This window comes from Trichosurus vulpecula, chromosome 2 (assembly GCF_011100635.1).
Source record: "Trichosurus vulpecula isolate mTriVul1 chromosome 2, mTriVul1.pri, whole genome shotgun sequence".
Classification (NCBI taxonomy): Eukaryota; Metazoa; Chordata; class Mammalia; order Diprotodontia; family Phalangeridae; genus Trichosurus; species Trichosurus vulpecula.
This window is the reverse complement of record NC_050574.1, coordinates 222,594,180-222,615,821: the sequence shown is the minus strand read 5'-3', so window position 1 is coordinate 222,615,821 and position 21,642 is coordinate 222,594,180. Positions and strand designations below refer to the sequence as shown.

The window sequence follows — 21,642 nt, the reverse complement described above, 5'->3', positions numbered from 1 at the left end:
ATTGCATTACTTTTCCCGCTACTTAAGTTCTTCACATTTTACTAAGGCCTCCTGTAGACAATGCTTTAGTCAAAAACAGTGATTCTAAAGGTGGTAAATAGAAGTACCGTGGCAGGCCAGAGGAAGATAACATTGGGTTGGAGGAGCTGGGATTTTCACTGACCTTCAAATAGTGTAGAGCACCTGTATTTTGGGCCCACTCTGCCCAGGTAACAGCACCACCCCCCTCCACCTAGTCCTTCCTGCCAAGCCTTGGTTTGCCGTTCTTGGTTTCTTCCTAGTCAAGGCTTGAGAGAGACCTCAAGGAGTTCCTGAGTGATGGCTGAGAGCACTTTGCTTACGTCGAGGAGCACAGGCTTCCAAATGGATCCAGGCTGAATCAGATCTGGAATGATGCTGAAATCCTGATCAGTCTTTAAGTCTTTCAACCTCATTGCTCAGGAACTAAGCAATTCAGGTTGACTGAATCATACTGCCTTTGGATCAGCCAGTTTTACTTTATGTTTCTGCAACAGAAAATCTTGCAACACTGCTGGCATAAGAGACAAGGGAATCCAAAAAGTCTTGGCATCTACACCAGCGATGTAATGAGTTTGAGGAAAGAGGCTTGTTAAGGCATGGTCCATGCACTTTACCACCAGTGACAGGTCTATGTTCTGAAAAAGCTTATCTTTTCCTTTTTTAGTCAGACCTATGAAAAGAAAGAAGACAAAAAATCATTCTTCGACAATGGAGGAAGGTGGGATGTGTTTGCACATATGTTTGTGCTTCCATATGAGGCCGTGGGTTTGGGCATATGATGGCAGTTGTGGTGCCACTGGTTGTCAACCAGGTGATGGGGAGATCTCTTGCTTTGTAAATATCTATTTGTGCTAGTCACTTTGATTTTAATTTGATTTGGGCTAATTACTTTGATTTTTTTACCCATTTATCAGAGTAAGGTAAGAAGCCATTTACTCTCACAATAAAGAGGGAAAGGGAAATGGTCACTGTTTCAGAGAAAGTTATAGGCAAGTTCCACTTCAGTTCCAGAGGAGGGATATGTTTGCAGGGATGTATCTGCGCTGATGTGTGTTTGTAAGCCCACTGGTGCTTCAGTAGCTACAAGTAAAGAGGAGGAGATGGTGGTTCAATAGTACTCTAGGTTTGGAGAATAGATTGATATCAGTTTTTAGGTAAATGAAATGATTAAATATTTGATAAAATGAATCTTATTTTAAAATACTGAAGCCTATTGCTTAGAGAGGATGAAGACTGTTTTAAGAGGGAGGGAATCCCCTTCCCTTCCCACTTCCCTTTCAATGAAAGCTAGTATTTTACCAGAGAAGTCAATAGGATAGTGTTATGGAACATTTCAAAAGAAGAGGTATAAGTGTTTTGGGTGAAATTATTAGATTGATTCTGTGTCTTTTTTTAAAAATTAATCCTTTTTACTTTTAATTGATTTTTGTCCTGGAATTGCCCAAGTCTTGATTCTTGGTCTCTGAACTTAGTTCAGAAATTCAACTGGCCTATAATGAGTTAAGTTTAGAAATCCAGTTCTCTTGTTAATCACTGTTCTATTCTTGCCTTGCGGGAATCTGTTACCCTTGAAGACTACAGATGGAGACTAGAAAGTCTGGTCTAGTATCTTTACACCACCAAGCTCTCCTTTAAGGATGTCTGGTTTGCTATCCAAAGAAGTCTGGTTCACTATCTCTAGCCTTGTAGCTAGACTCAAACAATGAACATTTCTGAGGCATAGGAGGGAAGGACCGGGTTGTTGCCAGCCCTTCATTCCCAATTCTCAACCAATCCTACTGTCCCTCATGCCTCAGCTCTGTAACCAATCATACTGATTTCTCCATCCATGATACTGAACTCTTTTAACCAATCATAACTTGTTTCCTGCCTTAAAAGTCCTGTTCTTTGTTCTGTAGTCCCCAGGATCATAAAAGACAGCTGTCTACCTCATTTGGGGTCTTAGCTTAGCTGGGGAAGTGGCGATCCTATTTATTGGTAGACTCATGCTTTACTAATAAATTTATCATGCTTGGAACTTTGTGCCTCAGTATACCTTCATTTTAACTGTTACAAGGGGAACAACCAATTTTTTTTCCTTCCTTGTATCAAAAGGCCATAATTGCAAAGTATAGCTGCTGCTGGCTTTATCACCTGTCCTCTAGAAACACCACGAAACAGCAGTTCTGATGAGGTGGCCAACCAATCAAGAAAAGGTATAAAGCTGCTCCTAAATGCCTATAGATTTAGAACTTCAAGAAGCCTTAGAGGTCATTGTGTGCAATTCCTTCATTTTATGGATGAGGAAACTGAGGCCCACAGGTAAAGTTGTTCCAGGTCCTTAAAAATGATGAGTATACATAATTAGTGAGGAAAGACTTCCTTTGCCATTGATAGTCTATATATACTCCTGTTACCCAGTCTGGAAGGCTGGGAAAGGGGGGCCTTAATTTTTTTTTCATCCTGTTTTGGCATTGCTTGTCAGTCACTTTGACCTGATCCAGCATATTGTAATGAACACAAAGTGCAAAGCTGGGTTCAATGTCCTGTGGTACATCTGATACGGAAACATGGCAAAATAGATAAAGGGCTACGTTTAGAGTCAGGAAGAGTGCCACTGGATTTCTGCCTATCGCAGTCATTTATTAGCTGTGTGATTCAGCAAGTCTGGACTTCAGTTTCTTCATTTATAAAATGAGGAAAATAATGTCACCTCCCCGCCAGGGGTGAGGTGAGGATTAGGTGGGATCAAGCATTTATGACACCTTGGGAACATTAGGGTGCTATGGAAATGTTTATTGTTGCTGTTATTCTAAGCCTTGGGTGCTTTGGCAAGAGGCAAGAATAAAATAAAGAATCAAACAAAATGTCATCATTTCAGAATCAGAAGGTCTGACCTGGACCTAACTTAGAATTCCCATATCTCCAATAACTGGTTAACCAGCCTTTGCCTGAAGACCTCAGTGCCGGGGGGCCTCCTCCTTTTAGAAGCAGCCCTGTTTGCTTTGGCAGAACTCTAATCGTTAGGAAGTGCTTCCTTAGAGCAAACCTAAATTTGTCTCTTCCCAGTTTCCACACATTTCTCATTGTTCTTTCTTCTGACGCCAAGCAGAGCAAGTGTTCTCTCTTCCATCTGACATCTTCAAATCCTTAAAAAGAGCTATTGTGTTCCACCCCCCCAACCCCCCCTACACACACACACACACACACAGATCTTCTCTTTGCCGGGCTATTATTTTCCCATTTCCTTCAGCTGATGCTTGTATTTCAGAACCTGGTTGCCTCCTCTGGACAACTCCTTTCTGAAATCTGACTCCTAAAATATACTTCCCCTGTTCTGTATTTATGTGATATAGAAAAGCCTGACACATATCCTAACCCTGGATTTCTTGTTACCCCGGGTCATTTTTCTGGACGTTTTATGTCTATATGTGGAGGAGTATGACTCATAAGAAATGAGACCAATTCATTTGTGATTCCTTTATAGTCATGCCTGGAACTCTCAGGCCCTCAATTAGCTTATAAATAACCTTGTAGTAAGGATTTTGTCTTCTGCTTTTTTTTAAATGTTACCCCCACTCAGTCCTCCCACCTTCTCTCTACTTGGCCTAGCATAGTGTGGAGGGACATTGTAGATTACTGACTTAGAAAAGAGGGAGAGAGACTATGTATGTAGCTATGACGAGGACAGAAGTAAGGAGGGAAAACCCATAAGGGCTACTCCAGCCTTGTGCTTAAGAATCCTATTGGTTATAAAGATATTCAATGGAAAAAAAAAGAATCCTGTTGGTTTAGTGCCTTAGGAAACCCAGTACGTTGCACGTGTCTAAGCTTTAATATTTTGCTAATCCCTAATATTTCTGTATGAAGCAACAATATAAGCAATTATTTGAGGGCTCACTTTTTTCGATGTATCCATCTCCATATTGTTGTTTGATGTCTGGTGAAAGTTGATTCCAGACGGCCATTTTCTTTTCAGTGGCCTTTGCAGGATCTGACAGTCCGGTTTTAAACAATCCGGGTTCGATGCATGACACTTTCACACCAAATTCTTTCATGTCCCTCCTGTGAAAATAGCCCATTGGAAATTGTTCTGTTACTTTTTATAGAATTTTATTTGGAGAATATTCTTCTTTGAGTAAAACCGTAACTCAGGATATTGCTCCAGGGTGGTAAGAGGGTGCTGATAGTATTTAACTGAGTTTAGCCAGTCAGTCATTCAGCATGCATTTATTAAGCATTTACTGTGTGCTAGGTGCTATTTTAAGTACTGGAGATAGAAAGGTAGCCCCTTCCCCCAATTAAAAACAACAACAACCTGCAAAGAGCTTACAGTCTAATGAGGAGGAGAATGTGCAAACAACTATGTACAAAAAAGATATAGGTAGGATGAATTGGAAATAACGTCAGAAGGAAGGTGCTAGCAATAGGGCAGACCACGAAACGCTTCTTACAGAAGGTAGGATTTTAGCTGAGATTTGAAAGAAGTCCAGGAAGCTTAGAAGTGGACATGAGGAGGTATGAGGGACAGTCAGTGTATTTAGGTCCTCAGATCTGAGATTGTTCCTTCAATTTCTCAGCCTCCTTCTGTGCCTCCCCTCAGCCCCCAACAACTGCTTTCCCCAGGTAAATACCATATATCTGGTCCGTACCAGAAGTCAGACTGTCTAGCTGTGCCTCTGTCAAAATCTGTTTCCTTGTGCATATTTTTGCCAATAATAACTTGAATTTAAATAATAAAATAATTAATTAATATAATAGTTTTTCTTCTGAGGGCTCAGAGCACCTGACTGAAACATCTGGAAAAGATTCCTCAAAAGGTCAGTAGCAAGGACGAATTCCTTCTGAGGAATGGGAAGTTGCAATACCAAACAGTGACATAGCTCATTTAATAACACTCAGAAATAACTATGAGGTGATTAATGAGGGAGTGGCCTAAGGTGCTCAGCAAGCTTGTTTTTATGGTGTACAGTCATGATAGCTTTATCCAATTGTGAGAAAGAACAAGGTGTGCCTTGCTTTGAGACAAATTCAATATATGAAAATCTATTATGGAAATCATTCGTCTCTGTACACAGAAAGTAAGTTAGGAAGTCACTATTTATAAAATGACTAATCTCAGTAGTTTGTTAAATAGGATGTTTCCCTTCCAGGGGTGGGGAACCTGGGGCTCCCTAAGTCCCCTCCAGTGCTGCCCTTTGACAGAGTTCAAGTTTTACAAATGACTTACGATGACTTCATGATTGTTCGGCAAAACTTGGACTCAGTCAAAGGGCTACACTTGAGGACCTGGAGGGCCACATGTGGCCTGGAGGCTGCAGGTTCCCCACTGGTGCCTTATACAGTGGTTAGAAAGAAGGAAGGAAACAAGAGTTTATTAAGCGCCTACTATGTGCTAGGTACTTTGTAATATCCTATCACTTGATCCTCACAGCTCTGGGAGATACGTTCTACTTTTATCCTCATTGTACATTTGAGGAAACTGAGGCAGACAGCGGTTACATGACTTTCTCAGGGTTGCACAGCTGGTAAATTGAAGTATCTGAGGCCAGAACGGAACTCAGATCTTCTTGACTCCAGTTCTAGAGCCTGATTTACGGTACCATCTAGCTGCCTCTGCAACACTGGAGGAGGCACCTGGGTTTCTCAGATTGGCTGCTTCCTGTGTATTCTTAACTTATCTGAGCCTCAGTTTCCTAATCTGTAAAGTGAGGTAATAAGTACATGCCCAGATTACCCCTCATGGTGCTATAGTGGTAAGAGAATCAAATGAAAGAAGGGACTTAAGCAGCTTGTAACAATAAAATCTTATATGAATAGTAATATCTTACAGAAATATGGTATTTTATGGCAACAAGGAGCCTTATAGTCTCTTATTTTAGCTTCACGACAATCCTATGGTTTGTAGTATCATTATCTCATTTTACAGATGAGGCAAGTGAAATTCTTCCTACCATATAGGATGACTTCATAGAACATAAGCTCCTTGAGGTCAGTGGCTGCTTTCTTATGGTCTTTTTATTTCCAACACCAAGAACAATACGTATATTTCTATCTCTTTTAGACCATGGCATATGCACAGACACCATTTTTCACTGCTGGCTTAGGTGATTTCTTCTTCATTACCCATCACCCTTTTCCATTCTTCTTCTAAAGAGGGAAATCTGGCTTTGCCACATTATTTACATTCATGACAGACCTGTATTCTAAGAGAAGCTCCCTGAGCCAGTCCCACATGAGTAAGTGATCACTGATGATTAAGTGACTATGGCCAATGACTAAGTATACATGCAACCTCACATGCCTATTGAGCAGGGTGAGATGGACTGGGGACCAAGGAAGGTAGAGTTGGCCCCAGTATAAGACCAGAGGATGCTATTATAATAAGACTTCAGTGTCATAGCGTTTCCTTCTTTGGTAACATGGCAGCCTACAGTTCTTGGCTTAAGATGGGAAGTCTTGAATTTCAATGTTGGACAGATTTCTGTGTTGCTGCCTTTATTCAGTTCAGGGATGTACTCTGATCTTGAATAGTTAAGCTAAGCAGTTTGTCTAGTGTGCTATGCTATATGCCTGGTGCACATCTCAGGACTTATAAACATGAAGATTTTCCTGATGCTCTCAGCTATTAGAGCCCTTCCTCTTATCCCCAAATAATAGAAATACTATATATTGTATATTTTGCATATACATATATATGTATACAGTTACATACATACATATATATAGATATAGATATAGATAGATAGATAGATAGATAGATAGATAGATAGATAGATAGATGTAGTCTATAGGGTATCCCTGAAGTCTGGACACATAGGCAAAAATGCCTATTTTGAAATATTTGGAATATTAACAGACCCCTTGACTTCTTTTTCTGGGGTATACTAAAGGAGAAGGTATATTCAATGAAAATCACAGATGCAACACACTTGATTGAATGCATAAAGAGTGAATGTGCTAAAATTGATGGCAATGTGGAGTTATTGCATCAAGTTCACACGAATCTTCCAAAGTGCATCAACCTTTGCCTCACTAATGATGGAAACCATATTGAAAATGTATTTGTTAATATTCCAATTAAATAAAATGTTATTGAAAATTTCATTTCATTTCTTGAAAATATGCATTTTTGCCTGGGTCCAGACTTTAGGAACACTTGCATAACTGTAACTATCTCTATGGCTATGTCTATACCTGTTCATATCCATATCTATATCCTTATCCAACTCTATATCCTTATCCTTATCCATATCTAACCCATATTTATATCTATATCTACATGTGTACGTATCTATAACTATATGTTGATGTTTTCTCCTTCAATACAATTCTTGGCGGAAGGGACTATTTCACTTTTGGCTTTTGATTCATAAGAACAGAGACAGTGCTTAGCATAGAGCAAATGCACCATAACTGAATATTTGTTGAATAACTGATTGAGTGAATGAACTTGCAGGCGGCATAGTACAATGGAAAAAAACACTGAATTTGGAATCATAAGACCTAGCATCAAATCCCACCTTGGTTTCTGAGAGAACGACTTTGGGCAAGTCACTCCATAATCTCCGGGTCACAGTGTTCTTAATTGTAAAAGGAGAGGGTTGTACTAGATTATCTATAAAATCCCCTCTCATTCTAAACCTATAATATATCATTCAAATTCCCAGAAGACCCAAACTATTCCTAATTTGCCTCATATGTTGCCTTCAGGAACATCCAGTGAAATGGGTTTAATGATTACTTTAGATAATGATGATAATGATAGTTATGATATGCCTAGGGAGTAGTCAATTTATGAAAGTTATGATGAATAATGATGATGAGGTGGATCTTTGGAATGCAAATTCTGCAATCACAGAATGTTCCACAGAGTTGTTGGAGTTACAACTCATTTAGAAATCCTGCCATAATGGTCTTATACCACTCCTGTTTCAAGCCCTCTGGGGTTATCCTAGAAATCTAAGAAAGTGAAGACAAAGAAAAATGCAGAGTAGTTCTCTCAATATTAACGAAATGATGGTTCACTAGTGCAGAAGTTCTTAATCTAGCATCTGTTAATTTTAAAGAATATGTATTTTGATAATTGCATTTCAATAAAATTGTTTTCCTTTGTAATCCTCTATATTTTATTTTATGAATTTAAAAGCCATTATTCTGAGAAGAAGCTTCACTGGGCTGCCAGAGGCATCCATGACTAAGAAAAGGGTTAAGAACTAACTCCTGGACTGGAGTTTTGCTGAGTCTCTCCTTCTATCCCACAATCTTAGTTTTATGGCTGATGCTCCTATAGAGCAAAGAACCCACAGTATCACCATTTATATTTTACACATTGTCACAGGTGACCGAGCTGGGATTTTAACCTCCAAAGACCTTCATCTCTGCTCAGACAGAAGGAAATGGCTAGCACTTTCTTTTGGCCAAGAACTAAAGGAGAGGATCACAGAATCCTACTAGAAAGCCCTGTTCCAAATTCTATTCAGACACAGAGGGAGCTGTAGTGCATTTATTATCTTTAGAAAGTCATTCTGAAAGGGATACAGGGGGTCTCTCCCACTAAGGATTATAGCTAGAAGGGATCTTAGAGGTCATCTAGGCCAACCTGTCATTTTATAGATGAGGAAACTGACGTAAAAGAGATTAGGTTCACACGGGCATTAAGTGGAAGAGTCTGACTAGGCAAATAAGTGTGGGCAAGACATTTACCTTCTCTAAACCTCAGGTCCTTCCAATGAAATGAGAATGATAATGCTTACTTTCATGTGTATCTTCTAAGATGGTTTTAAGGGGCTCACATGAGATAGTATGTTATGAGTAGGGTGGGTCTTCTCAAATGATTTTACATTCACAAGGTTTCTTCTGCTATCAAATGAGATAATATACGCAAAAGTGTTTTATAAGCTGTATACACATAAATACAGCTTATGTATAAATTGTATTTATGTATATACATTTATACATTTGTGTATGTATGAATGTGTGTACATTTATATGCATATAAATGAGAGGTAACGTTATTCCTATTTTAAGTACGAAGGTGTAATGGTAAGATTTGATGAAGAGAATGTCTAAAAAGCCCAATAGATAAATAGTCAAAGGATATGAACAGTTTTCAGAAGATATCGAAGCTACTGATAGTCACATGAAAAAATGCTCCAAACCACTACCGATTAGAGAAATACAAATTAAAGCAACTCTGACAAGATAAAAAAGGAAAATGACAAATGCTGGAAGGAAAAATAGGGATACTAATGGATTGTGGGTGGAGTCGTGAATTGGTCCAACCATTTTGTGGAGCAACTTGGAACTATACCCAAGAAAGGGCTATAAAACTGTGCATATTTTTTTACCCAACAATACCACTACTAGGTCTGTATCCCAAACAGATCAAAGAAAAAGGGAAAAGATTTATATCCACAAAAATATTTATAGCAGCTCTTTTTGTGGTGGCAAAGAATTGGAAACCAAGGGGATGGCCATCATTTGGGGAATGACTGAACGAGTTGTGGTGTGTTGTTGTGATGAAATACTATTGTGCTCTCAGAAATGATAAGGGGTGGGAGCAGCTAGGTGGTGCAGTGAGTAGAGCACCAGTCCTGGAGTCAGGAGGACCTGAGTTCAAATCTGACCTCAGACACTTGACGCATGTACTAGCTGTGTGACCTTGGGCTAGTCACTTAACCCCAATTGCCCTGCCTTCCCCCCTCCAAAAACAAAACCAAAAAAAAACAAAAAAGAAATTATGAGGGATATTGTTTCAGAAAAACCTGAGAAAACCAAATGAAGTGATACAAAGTAAAGTGAGCAGAACCAGGAAAACATCGTACACTATCTGCAATACTGTAATGATGATCAACTGTGAAAGACTTAGCTACTCTGATCAATACAGTGATCCAAGACAATTACAAAGAACTTGATATAAAATACCGTCCACCTCCAGAGAGACAACTGATGAACTCTGAGTGAAGACTGAAGCATACTTTTTTCACTTTCCTTTTTTTGCAACATGAATAATACAGAAATATATCTTGAATGGCTTTATAGGGATAAGATGTATCATATTGCTTGAATTCTCAAAAAGTGGGGGAAAGGTGGGAGGGAGGGACAAAATTTGGAACTCAAACTTAAAAAAATCAGTTTTTAAAATAAGTAAAAAAAATAATGGAAAACAAACAAACAAAAAGAGAATGTCTAAAAAGAAAAAAAACTCACCACCAAACAATTGTAGGTGGGTCATAAGCCAGTTGTAGACAAAATTAGGATCACAGGATTTAGAGATGAAACAGACCTTAGAGGACATCTAAACTGGCTCCTTTTTATAGAAGAGAAAACCAAGGCCCAGAGAGGTTAAGTGACTTACCCAAGGTCACACAGGTAATAATTAGCAGAGCTAGGAAAGGTACCAAAGTCTGCTTCTCTAAGTCTAGTGATCTTTCCTTTCCCAATAACATTTTGCTGATAAGTTTCAACAAGGTGGCACTAATGAATTTGCAAATTATAGTGATGACAGTTGTGGAGCTCACCATTAAATTATCTAACTCCCTACACAAATTCCTCTTTCAACCATCTTTTATTTGTCATATGTTAACTCACCTCACTGCCATCACCATCATGTTTTTATTTAGAATAAAGTATAAAAAGCAAAGCTTGGATCACTTTTCTCTTATGCTGTTTGTATTTTTTTACCTTAAGCTGTCATTGAACCCTTCCACTGCATACTTGGATGGAGTATAGCCGCCTCCAGAGAATGCAAGCCGACCGCCTATGCTGGAGACGTTGATTATCCTCCCTTGAGCTTTCTTGACCAAAGGCAGCATGTTCAACGTCACATTAATGAGACCAAACAGATTTACTTCAAAGGGCTCCCTGAAGTGTTCTACTGTCAGCCAGTCGGTGGGAGCCAGTACCCCGAGAATGCCAGCATTATTGATCAGTCCCCAAAGACCTGGAACAAAGAGGAGAAAATAAGCCCAGGGTAGTGGTAAGCAACTCTGAAAAAGCATGGCAGACAGACTGCCTTATCTGGAATGCCCACTGTTCTTTGTCCAATGTTCATCAAATGGCAGATTCAGTATCATTCATAGTCAGATAGATGATGTAGATAATGGTCTGAGGCAAGAGTGAGACACATTCGGCTCCTTCGAAACTCCTGAACCTGGCATTCAAAGCCATTCACAGACTGCACCCTACCTAATTAAGCTTTGAGAGAATGATTATTTTTCACTTGTATTAATAACTAATTATTATATTAGGACCAAGGTGGTTCCTTTTTTCTACTTCCTCATCCAGAAACTAACCAGTGTGGGAAATCTTAGGCAGAGACTTACCCAGGCCAAGATCTAATCAGACAGTAAAAGAACTTCTAAGTTTAGACTAAAGGGTGCTTTCCTGCTCAGTGTGTTTGTTCAGACAGGTCTGGGAAAATGACCAAGATTTGGGTGACCCAAGTCAAGCATCCCAAGATTCTCATCGTAATATAGCCCCGCCTCTCACTGTAATGTATTCACTTTCTCATTAATTGTTGTTGTTTTTTTTTTCTTCCTCTAACTTTATTTTTTTAATTTTCTTTTAATTTTTAGTTTACAGCATTTGGTTCTACATAATTTTGAGTTCCAGATTTTATTCCCTCCCTCCCTGCCTCCTGTTAACCAGTCAGAGTTGATTGCCACCTTCAGAACACCTATTCTTCTAAGGGCATATAAACTGTGAGCCCACTACCATGAGGGGTCTTTGGTCTAAGAGAGAGTCGGTCAAACGACCACCTTTTATTAATAAATATTCTGGCCTTACTAATAAAATGATTAGATTACCCAGAAATTACATCTCTTGATCCCTTTTAAATGCCATAACTTATTTCAAACAATTAAGTCCCCTTCATGTCTTCTATATTCCAGCCAAGCTGTGCTAGTCTTTATCACCTGTTTTCATCCTGACTTTTCCCATCGGCAAGCCACTATTAATTCAGTTCCTCTTGCCTGGAATGGATTACTTCCTCCATCCATCACTCCTCACGTCTCCATCACTGAAATTTCTCCTTTCTTTCCAGACCCACCTTAGATGCTATGACCTGTTTTGACTTTTCCAAGTCAAGTGACCTTCGCTCAGATTTCTTATATCAGTTCACCTGGGTCTTTCCTTTTGCACTTCTGTGACTCTCTTTTGTATCATAGGTATTTGTGTCCTTGTTCATCCTTCCCCTCCCCTGCTTAGTTGGATTGTAATCTTTTTGAGGACCAGTCTGTGTTTCCATAGCGGTCATGTGACCTTTCCTGGCCTCAGTGCCCTCATCTATAAGATGAGAGGGCTTGACTAGATGACCTCCGAGGTATCCTAGGTCTGCATTTCCGGGAACTCCTTATTTCAGGAGCTTGTTCTTGAACTGGCAACTTGAGGATTCTAATCCTATCTCTGAAGGTGGGGACCGTCACAGTGACACTTGAGTCAGGCTTTCTGCTGTTATTCTTTCATACAGAAAGTGATGGGAGCCCAGGGGGATTAGTGAATGTCTAAGTAATAATGCCTAACATTTAGATAGAGCTTTATGTGTTTTGTGCAACACTCTTAGACACCTTCCCCTATTCTGACATAGGGGCTAGAGTACTAGACTTAGAGGCAGGAAGACCTGAGTTCAAATCCTACCTCAGTCATTTATTACCTGTGTGACCTTGAACAAGTCACTTATCCTTTTCTCAGCTTCTGTTCCTTCACTTGTAAAATGAGGGTAATAATGGCACCTGCCGTGTGGGGTTGTTATGAGGATCAAATAAGATAACATATATAAAGTACTTTGCAAATCCCGAAGGGCTATATAAATGCTAAGTGCTACTGTTTGCTGTTCACAACAGCACCATAAGGAAGACATAGAATTAAGATTAAATTCCACTTCTGGTGACAAGATGGCAGAGTGAGGAAGGAACCCTCTGAAACCCTCGCAAACTCCCCTCCAAACAACTAGAAAACTGCCTTCGAATTGGTCTAGGAGCAAGGAAGCAGCATGGCCAGCACAGCAGGAAAAGAGACCGGTGAGGTCCAGGAGCAGCAGCAGCCAGTGGCCTCACAGCATGGGGCCTGGGGTAATCTGCCCATGAGGCCCCATCCTCTGGTAAACCAGTAACCCCCCAGGCAAGTGAGCACTGTGTGCAGCCCTGCCAGGCTCTGCCCCTGTGACCCCACTCCCAGCACAAGCTACCTGCAAGGCCTTGACCCTATAGCTGACCCAGGGCTGGTCAACCGTGAGGCTCCACCTCTGGGACCTACCAGCAGAGAGACTGCTTCCACAGCAACCCAGCATTAGGGCCCCACCCCTCAGGTAGGTCAGCAACAAAATTACTCCTCCAGGGCCTGCTAGGAGAGCGGCCCTGTTTCCATAGCGGCCCAGCAGCTAAACCTTACACCCAGGTGAGGCCAACGGGGAGGCCCCATCTCTCAGAACAGGTCAGAAGGGAAGCCTACCCTACAGAGAAAGCAAGCTGCTAAGCCCTGTGAAAGCCAGCAGCAAGATCCAGAGCCCCAGCACAAAAAGCTTGGGACAGTGTGGGACCATAGCCCAACTCTCACATAAAAACATCAAGCCACAAAAAAACGCAGAAAAAAAATGAGCAAAAGAAAAAAAGAGCTTGACTATAGAAAGTGAGGATCAAGGCATAAACTTAGAAGAGGACAATAGTGTCAAAATGGCTACATGTGAAGCCTCAAAGAAAAATCTAATTTAGTCTCAGGCCCAAGAAGAATTCCTGGAAGAGCTTTAAAAAGATTTTAAAAAGCAAACTAGAGAAGTAGAAAAAAATTGGGAAAAGAAATGAGAGTAATGGAAGAGAATCATGAAAAAAGAGTCATGGGGAAAGATATATAAAAATTTACTGAGGAAAATAACTCCCTAAAAAATAGAATTGGCCAAATGGAAAAGGAAGTACAAAGGCTCACTAAAGAAAATAATTCCTTAAAAATTAGAATTGAACAAGTTGAAACTAATGACTCTATGAGATATCAACATATGATAAAACAAAATCAAAAAAGTAAAAATCATAGAAGAAAATGTGAAATTTCTCATTTGAAAAATAACTGACCTAGAAAATAAATCCAGGAGAGATAATATAAGAATTATTGGACTACCTGGAAGCCATGATAAAAAGAAAAAGGAAAAACAAAAGCCTGGACAACATCTTTCAAGAAATTATCAAAGAAAACTGCCCTGATATATTAGAACCAGAGGGCAAAATAGAAATCAAAAGAATTCACTGATCACTGCCTGAAACAGATCCGAAAATGAAAACTCCCAGGAACATCATAGACAAATTCCAGAGCCCACAGATCAGGGAGAATATATTGCAAGCAGCCAAAAAGAAACAATTCAAGTATCATAGAGCTACAGTCAGGATCACACAGGATTTAGCAGCTTCCACACCAAAGAACACGAGGACTTGGAATATGATCTATCAGAAGGCAAAGGAGTTAGGATTACAACCAAGAATAGAGGACTTTAAGGCATTTCTAATTAAAAGACTGGAGCTGAATAAAAAATTTGACCTGCAAATACAAGACTCAGGGGAAACATAAAAAGGTAAGAAAGAAAGAAAAAACAAGAAAATCAAAAAGGTTAAACTGTTTATATCTGTATGGCAACATAGTATTTGTAACTCTTAATAACTTTATTACCATAAAAGCAATTAGAAGGAATATATATATATATATCTATATATAGATATATATATATAGATATATAGATATAGATAGAGGCTGTGGATAAAATGTGACTCTGATGGGATGATACCCCAAAAAACAAATAAAAGCATGAGAAAGAAAATTGCACTGGAAGAAGGCTGAGAAAGGGGGGTTGCAGATTGAATGGAGTAAATTATCTCACATAAAAGAGGCATGGGAAAGCTATTACAATGCAGGGGAATATGGGGGTGGTGGTGGTGGTGGTGGGGGTGGGTAAAGCTTAAACCTTATTTCTATCAAAATTAGTTCAAAAATGGAATAACATACACACTCAGTTGGATATAGAAATCTATCTTACCCTATAAGGAAGAAAAATGGAAGAGCATTATAGAAAGAGGAGGAAGACTGATGAAAGGGAGGGCGGTATATTGGGGAAGGTGGTGATCAGATAAAACAGAAGTGGATACAGATTGGATTGCGATATTTACAAGAAACACGTGTGAAGCAGAGAGATACACACAGAGTAAAGGTAAGGGGCTGGAATAGAATTCATTATGCTTCAGCCGAAGTAAAGAAAGCAGGGGCAGCAATCATCTAAGACAAAGGAGAAGCAGAAATAGATCTAATTAAAAAAGATAAAGAAGGAAACTATATCATGCTGAAAGGTACCATAAACAATGAAGTTATATCAATACTAAACGTATGTGCATCAAATGGTGTAGCATCCAAATATTTGAAGGAGAAGCTGAATGAGTTATAGGAGGAAATAGGTAATAAAACTATACTAGCAGGTGACCTCAACTTTCCCCTCTCAGAACTAGATAAATCTAACCAAAAAATAAACAAGAAAGAAGTTAAGGAGGTAAATAAAATTCTGGAAAAGTTAGATATTCTAGATCTCTGGAGAAAATTGAATGGGAATAGAAAGGAACATACCTATTTCTCAGCAGTACATGGCACTTACACAAAAATTGATCATGTATTAGAACATAGACACCTCACTACCAAATGCAGAAAAGCAGAAAGAGTAAATACATTCTTTTCATATCATAATGCAATGAAAATTAAATTCATTAATGGAAATTATCAAAAATAAATTGTATAATAATTGGAAATGAAATACTCTAATCCCAAAAAACAGATGGGTCAAAGAACAAATCACAGGAATAATCAAAAATTTCATTAAAGAAAATGACAACAAGGAGACAACATACCAAATTTTATGGGATGCAACCAAAGCAGTACTTATGGGAAAATTTGTATTTCTAATTGCTTACATCAACAAAACAGAGAAAAAGCAGATCAGTGAATTGGTCATTTAACTAAAAAAAAATTGTATTATAAAGTGGTAATTATAAAAATAATCTGGTAGTGGTTAAGAAATAGAGTGGTGGATCAGTCAAATAGATTAGGTACAAATTATATTTTAGAAAATGACCATAGTAGTTTAGTATATGATAAACTCAAAGACCCAAACTTTTGGAACAAAAACTCATTATTTGTCAAAAACTTACAGGAAAAATTGAAAACAGTATGATAGAAACTAGACATAGATCAACATCTCACATGGTATACTGAGATAAGGTCAAAATGGGTACATGATTTACACAAAAGGGTGATGCCATAAGCAAATTAAGGAATAGTTTATGTGTCACGTTTATGGATAAGAGAAGCATTTAGGATGAAAGGAGATATAGAGAGCATTACAGAATGTAAAATAGATAATTTTGATAATATAAAATTCAAAAATTTTCACACAAACAAAACCAAATGCAGCCAAAATTACGTGGAATGCAGAAAACTGGGGAAAATTTTTTCAACAAGTATCTCTGATAAAGACTTCATTTCTCCAATATATGGAGAACTGAATCAAATTTATAAAAAATACAAGTCATTTCCCAATTGATAAATGGTCAAAGGATATGAACAGGTAGTTTTCAAAGAAATCAAAGCTATCTATAGTCATATGAAAAAATGCTCTAAATCACTATTTGATTAGAGAAATGAAAATTAAAACAACTCTGAGGTACCACCTCACATATATCAGAGTGGCTAATATGGAAAAAAGGAACATGTTGGATGTTGGAGGGCATGTGGGAAAACTGGGACACTAATGCACTGTTGGTGGAGTTGTGCACTGATCCAACCATTCTGGAGAGCAATTCTGAACTATGCCCAAAAGGCTGTGCATACTCTTTGATCTAGCAATACCACTGCCAGGTCTATATCCCAAAGACATCCAAAAAAAGGGAAAAGGACCTATCTCTCATCTTGCCATTTCACTGGCCATGCCCCATGTATGGAATGCTCTCCTTCCTTAACTCTGCATGTTATATTAACTAGTTTCCTCCAAAACTCAGTGTAGTCCCACATCTTCTAGAAGCTACTACCTGGTTCCCTCAGCTAGTAGTGCTTTCCCCCTGTGAAATTGTTACATGTTTACTCTGTATATATCTTGTATGGGGGCAGTTAGGTGGCACAGGGGATAGAGTGCCAATCCTGGAGTCAGGAAGATCTGAGTTCAAATCCAGCCTCAGACACGTAGTAGCTGTGTGACTCTGGGGAAGTCACTTATACATCAGCTTCCTCATCTGTAAAGTGAGCTGGAGAAAGAAATGGCAAACCACTTTAGTATCTTTGTCAAGAAAGCCCAAAATGGGATCGCAAAGAGTCAGACAAGACTGATATGACTGAACAACAACCCACAATATCTTGTATATCCATAGGTATTTACATGCTGTATCTCCTTTTGAATGTGAGCTCCTTGAGGGCAGGGATTTCTCCCCCCCCTTTTTTTGGAAACCCAGCTCTTAGCACAGTGCCTGACACATAGTAGGTGCCTAATAAAGGCTTAATGGCTGACTTGCCTAAGGGTCTTTACCTGAGTCTTCTGAAACTCAGACTCAAGTTTTTGGGCCCCTAGTTCAGTGTCGTTCTGAGTACGTCACCTTGCATCTCAGCTTTTATAAGGTAGGAACAAGGCTACACTCAAATATTCTGTTTATCATGTCAAAACATTCAAGAAAAAGTGATTGTAAGCTACTTGAGGGCAGAGACTGTCTTTTGCCTCTTTTTGTATCTCCAGCACCTAGCATTATGCCTGGCAAATAGTAGTCATTTAAGCAATGCTTATTGACTGACCAACTGAGTTAAAAAGTTAAAAAATCCATTCGCTCAAATGGATTATCTACATAATACAAAACATTTAGATAGTTCCAAAATCCCTATAGAGATGTGGAACTTGTCTAAACCTAAAAAAATAATCTCTGGACACTTAAAGCCCTAACTTTATGATAAATCAATGCTAGAGAATCATAAAGCATGATTGATCTTCCTTAGGAAAAAAGTGATACCTGGGAATGTTAAAGCTCCATTCAAGGCTTTAAAAACCATCTCAACTTCTAGGAAACAGCAGTTTTGGTAAGAACAGGTGACAAACTTGTATACCAGTGTTCCATTTTTATTTCATCAGGCGTGATCATTGAAGCTCTAGAAAACCCAGAAGTTCCTGGTACTATCTCTCAGCAATGCCCCATGTGTTCGATGAGGCTGTAAACTTTGTGACCAGTTTTCTTATTGGGGAGGTATCAGGCTTCAAGATGGCAGAATGAATACCATGTCTACAGTTAATTTTGGGGTGATGTATAAGGAGAATAGATTGTTACCTAGGACCAGTCAGGAGTTGTAACCTGTACATAAAAGAGAGGTCATTGTCTTTCCTATGATTCTAAATTTGCTTGGTATAAAAAAGAGTAATGTCAGGTGGATCCATCAGTCAGATAGCACAGACCCACAACCTGTGGCCCACCAAAGAATTTCAGGCTGCCCACAAAAAATGCGGAGGAAAATATCTTGTATCCTCTACATTTTTCATAGGCCACTGGAAATCCTTTGGCAGGATGCAGATTGTCCAGGCCTGAGATAGAGCCTAGAAATTTAACTATATGTAGGGGAATAGATCTTAATCTGGGGTCCAAAACTTGGGTTTTTCTTTTAAATTGATAACTGTGTTAATTTATAACTGATTTCTTTTGTAATCTGATGCGTTTTGTTTTATGTGTTCTAAAATATTATTCTGAGAAATAGTCTGTCCACAGCCCTCTTCAGACTGCTAAAAAATCCATGACACACACAAAAAAGCTTAAAAATCCCTTTTCTGGTGGGATAAACCAAACAGATGGGGTACCAAGACAGGAAAGCATATTCAAAATTTTTGAATGGCTAATTAAAATGAAGGAAAATTAATTTGCTTAAGGTAAAACCCCATGTCACTCACCTTTTTCCCCAACCTCATCTTTCACCCACTGGGCTGTCCTTTTTACATTGTCTGGGTCTGTCACATCCAAAAGCACAGTTTGAAGCCTTCCAGAAGTTGATGCCTTTAGAGCTCTGGATCCAGATTCTGTCAGACAAGCCGCAAGAACATGAAATCCTTTTTCATCAAAAGTTTTTGCTGCCAAGTTTCCAAAGCCTGTGTCACACCCAGTGATGAAGATATACTTATCATTGATGTCAGCAATCCTTAGAAGTCCTTTGCAATTCCACAATAAACAGAATATGATTAGAAAGGCTAACATCCAGAGTATCATTTTTTTCTTTTGGCCAACAGGGAGACTCCTTTTCTCCTACAATAAAGGAAAATAACATATGCTTTAAAGTTTGTTTATTTTTAAGCAACTCAAATTTCAAATAAAAAATCTGGCAAAATGATGCTAGCCATTATGAAAAAAAAACTAAAAAAATTTTTAAAAATTGAATATATATGCTTGTTGGCAGTTTGTGTTGATAGTGTGGCACTTCAAACAATGAAAAATACTACCAATGTAAGGCAGGATCCAAATGGACATAAGCATTGTTTAAATGGTAAAAGTTAGTGAAAACTCTTGTCACTAAGCTGTACCTTGCCTGAGGGTCACCGTGAGAACAAGTTTTTCACAGGTCAGTACTATTGATGGAGAACACACAGAAGCAAAACCCTAGGAGGAGAAAGTTGGAATGAGGAGAAAAGTAAATTATTATTTCTCAGAATGGGGCCACAGATAATGGTCATTCAAATAGAGATATAGAATGAAATATGGCTCTACCGAACTGTAACTTTATTTGGACAGGACAAGGAAAGTTAAAAAAAAGATATGTCTGTTAAAATAGAATCTGTTTGTGAGTGTGTGTGCGTGTGTGTGTGTTTCTTGTGTGTGAGGGCAGAGTTTCAGGTCAGATAGTTTTAAAATATAACAATGACATGCTTTTTTCCCCTCAAAAGTTTATATAGCATAAAAATAAATTTAACAATGATAACCTTGAGTGTTAATGGACTGAAGTCAACATCAAAATGGAAGACAGTTCAGAATTTATTACAAAACAGAAGCCAACAGATTTTTTCACATAAAAATACTTTTAAAACATAGAGAGATAGGTAGAGTTAAAGAGTGGGGATAAAATTGATTTTGCATTAGCTGAATACCACAGCAGTTGCAATCAAGATTTCAGATAACGCAACAATAAAAAATATGTATTATTAAGAAATATGAATGGGAAAAACTACATTATGATTAAAGATATCATAGAAATTAAAACAATACCAATAGTAAACATATATGTGTATGTATAGTATATGTATGTACACATACATATACATACATATTATACATACACATATGTATGTGTACACGTACTTTGCAATCTGATGTGTGTATATGTGTATGTATATGTATGTACATACACATATACACACATCAGATCACAAAGTTATTACATCTAATAAGACCTAATTGATATGCAAAAAACCTAGGTAGTAAGATAATAATTGTAAGAGAATTAAGCATTCCTTTCTGGGGGACTTGAGAGATCTAAAAGAAAGTTAAACAAGAAATAAATTACCTATTTGAGCAGAAAAGTAAAAAATAAATCTGAAAAACCTCTGATGTTTACTGAACAGGAATTTCAGAATATGTACTTATTTTTTGTGATCATCAGTAGCTTTACAAAACTTGGTCACATTTTGTGACATAAAAACTTAAAAGTAAATGCAGGCAGGGATAAATAATAAACATGTCCTTTATGGTCTATGACTTAATAAAACTTTAATTGATAAAGAAATTATGAATAAAACATGTTGACCTGAATGGAAGCTTAAGATATCCTAAATAATGAGTATATCCATGGATAATTTGAAGAAATAATAGCAATTATAATTAAGATAATTGCAACATGCTAAAATTTATAAACTATAGAAAAATCAGTCCTCAAGAATAGGTATATTTCTGAATAGCAATATTTAAAATAAGCAATAAAGAAAAGTAATAAATTAAGCATACAACTTTTTAAAAATCTGGAAAAACAAGTAATCCCAAGCCAAACTTAAAAGGAAATTTAAAAATCAAAATCAAAAGACAGCTAAGAAAAATGAACACACAAAAAATTGAATTACTACACCAAAAACTTGTTTTTTTTTCAAGAAAGACAAATAAAGTGATTGAACCATTAGCCAATTTAATTAGAAATAGAGAAAAGAAAAGAAAAATTTTAAAAAGTGGAGTGTTTAATATGAGTGGATAGAAATAAAATATGTTCAATTGCCAATAAAACCAAAAATTCAAATAGCATGTACAAAACATAATCTTAGAAAAAATAACCAAGAATAACCAAGAAAATCATAAACTCCCACAGAAAAAATTCCTGAAGCACACAATAGTTAATTTTGGTTATATGAAATTATAAAGCTTTTTGCAGACATAAAAATGGAGGTAAATAAGAGGAAATTATATGACTCAGGAAAATATTTTTGCCTTAAACATATCTTTATGATTGAACAATCTTTATCATTAAAAGCCATTCCCTAATAGATACATGTTCAGAGGATAAGAATACAGAGTTTTCAAAAAGAAAAAAAACAGTATCAACAATCATCCAAGAAAAAGGTTAAAAATTATAAATAATCAGAAATGCTATTTAACACAACTCTGAGGCATCATGGAAGACCTT

The 21,642-nt window shown here is 37.8% G+C and overlaps 1 protein-coding gene across 1 annotated transcript; it reads right to left on the bottom strand.

The window, feature by feature from the left end:
* Positions 1-436: 436 nt before the first annotated feature.
* DHRS9 (dehydrogenase/reductase 9) lies at positions 437-19,280 on the bottom strand. Its single transcript, XM_036743298.1, has 4 exons — positions 18,938-19,280; positions 10,687-10,945; positions 3,902-4,065; positions 437-691 (listed from the first exon to the last, which is right to left on the bottom strand). The coding sequence occupies exons 1-4, from the start codon at positions 19,248-19,250 to the stop codon at positions 468-470; spliced, it is 960 nt and encodes a 319-aa protein (XP_036599193.1). The 5' UTR covers positions 19,251-19,280; the 3' UTR covers positions 437-467.
* Between the last annotated feature and the right edge of the window lie 2,362 nt (positions 19,281-21,642).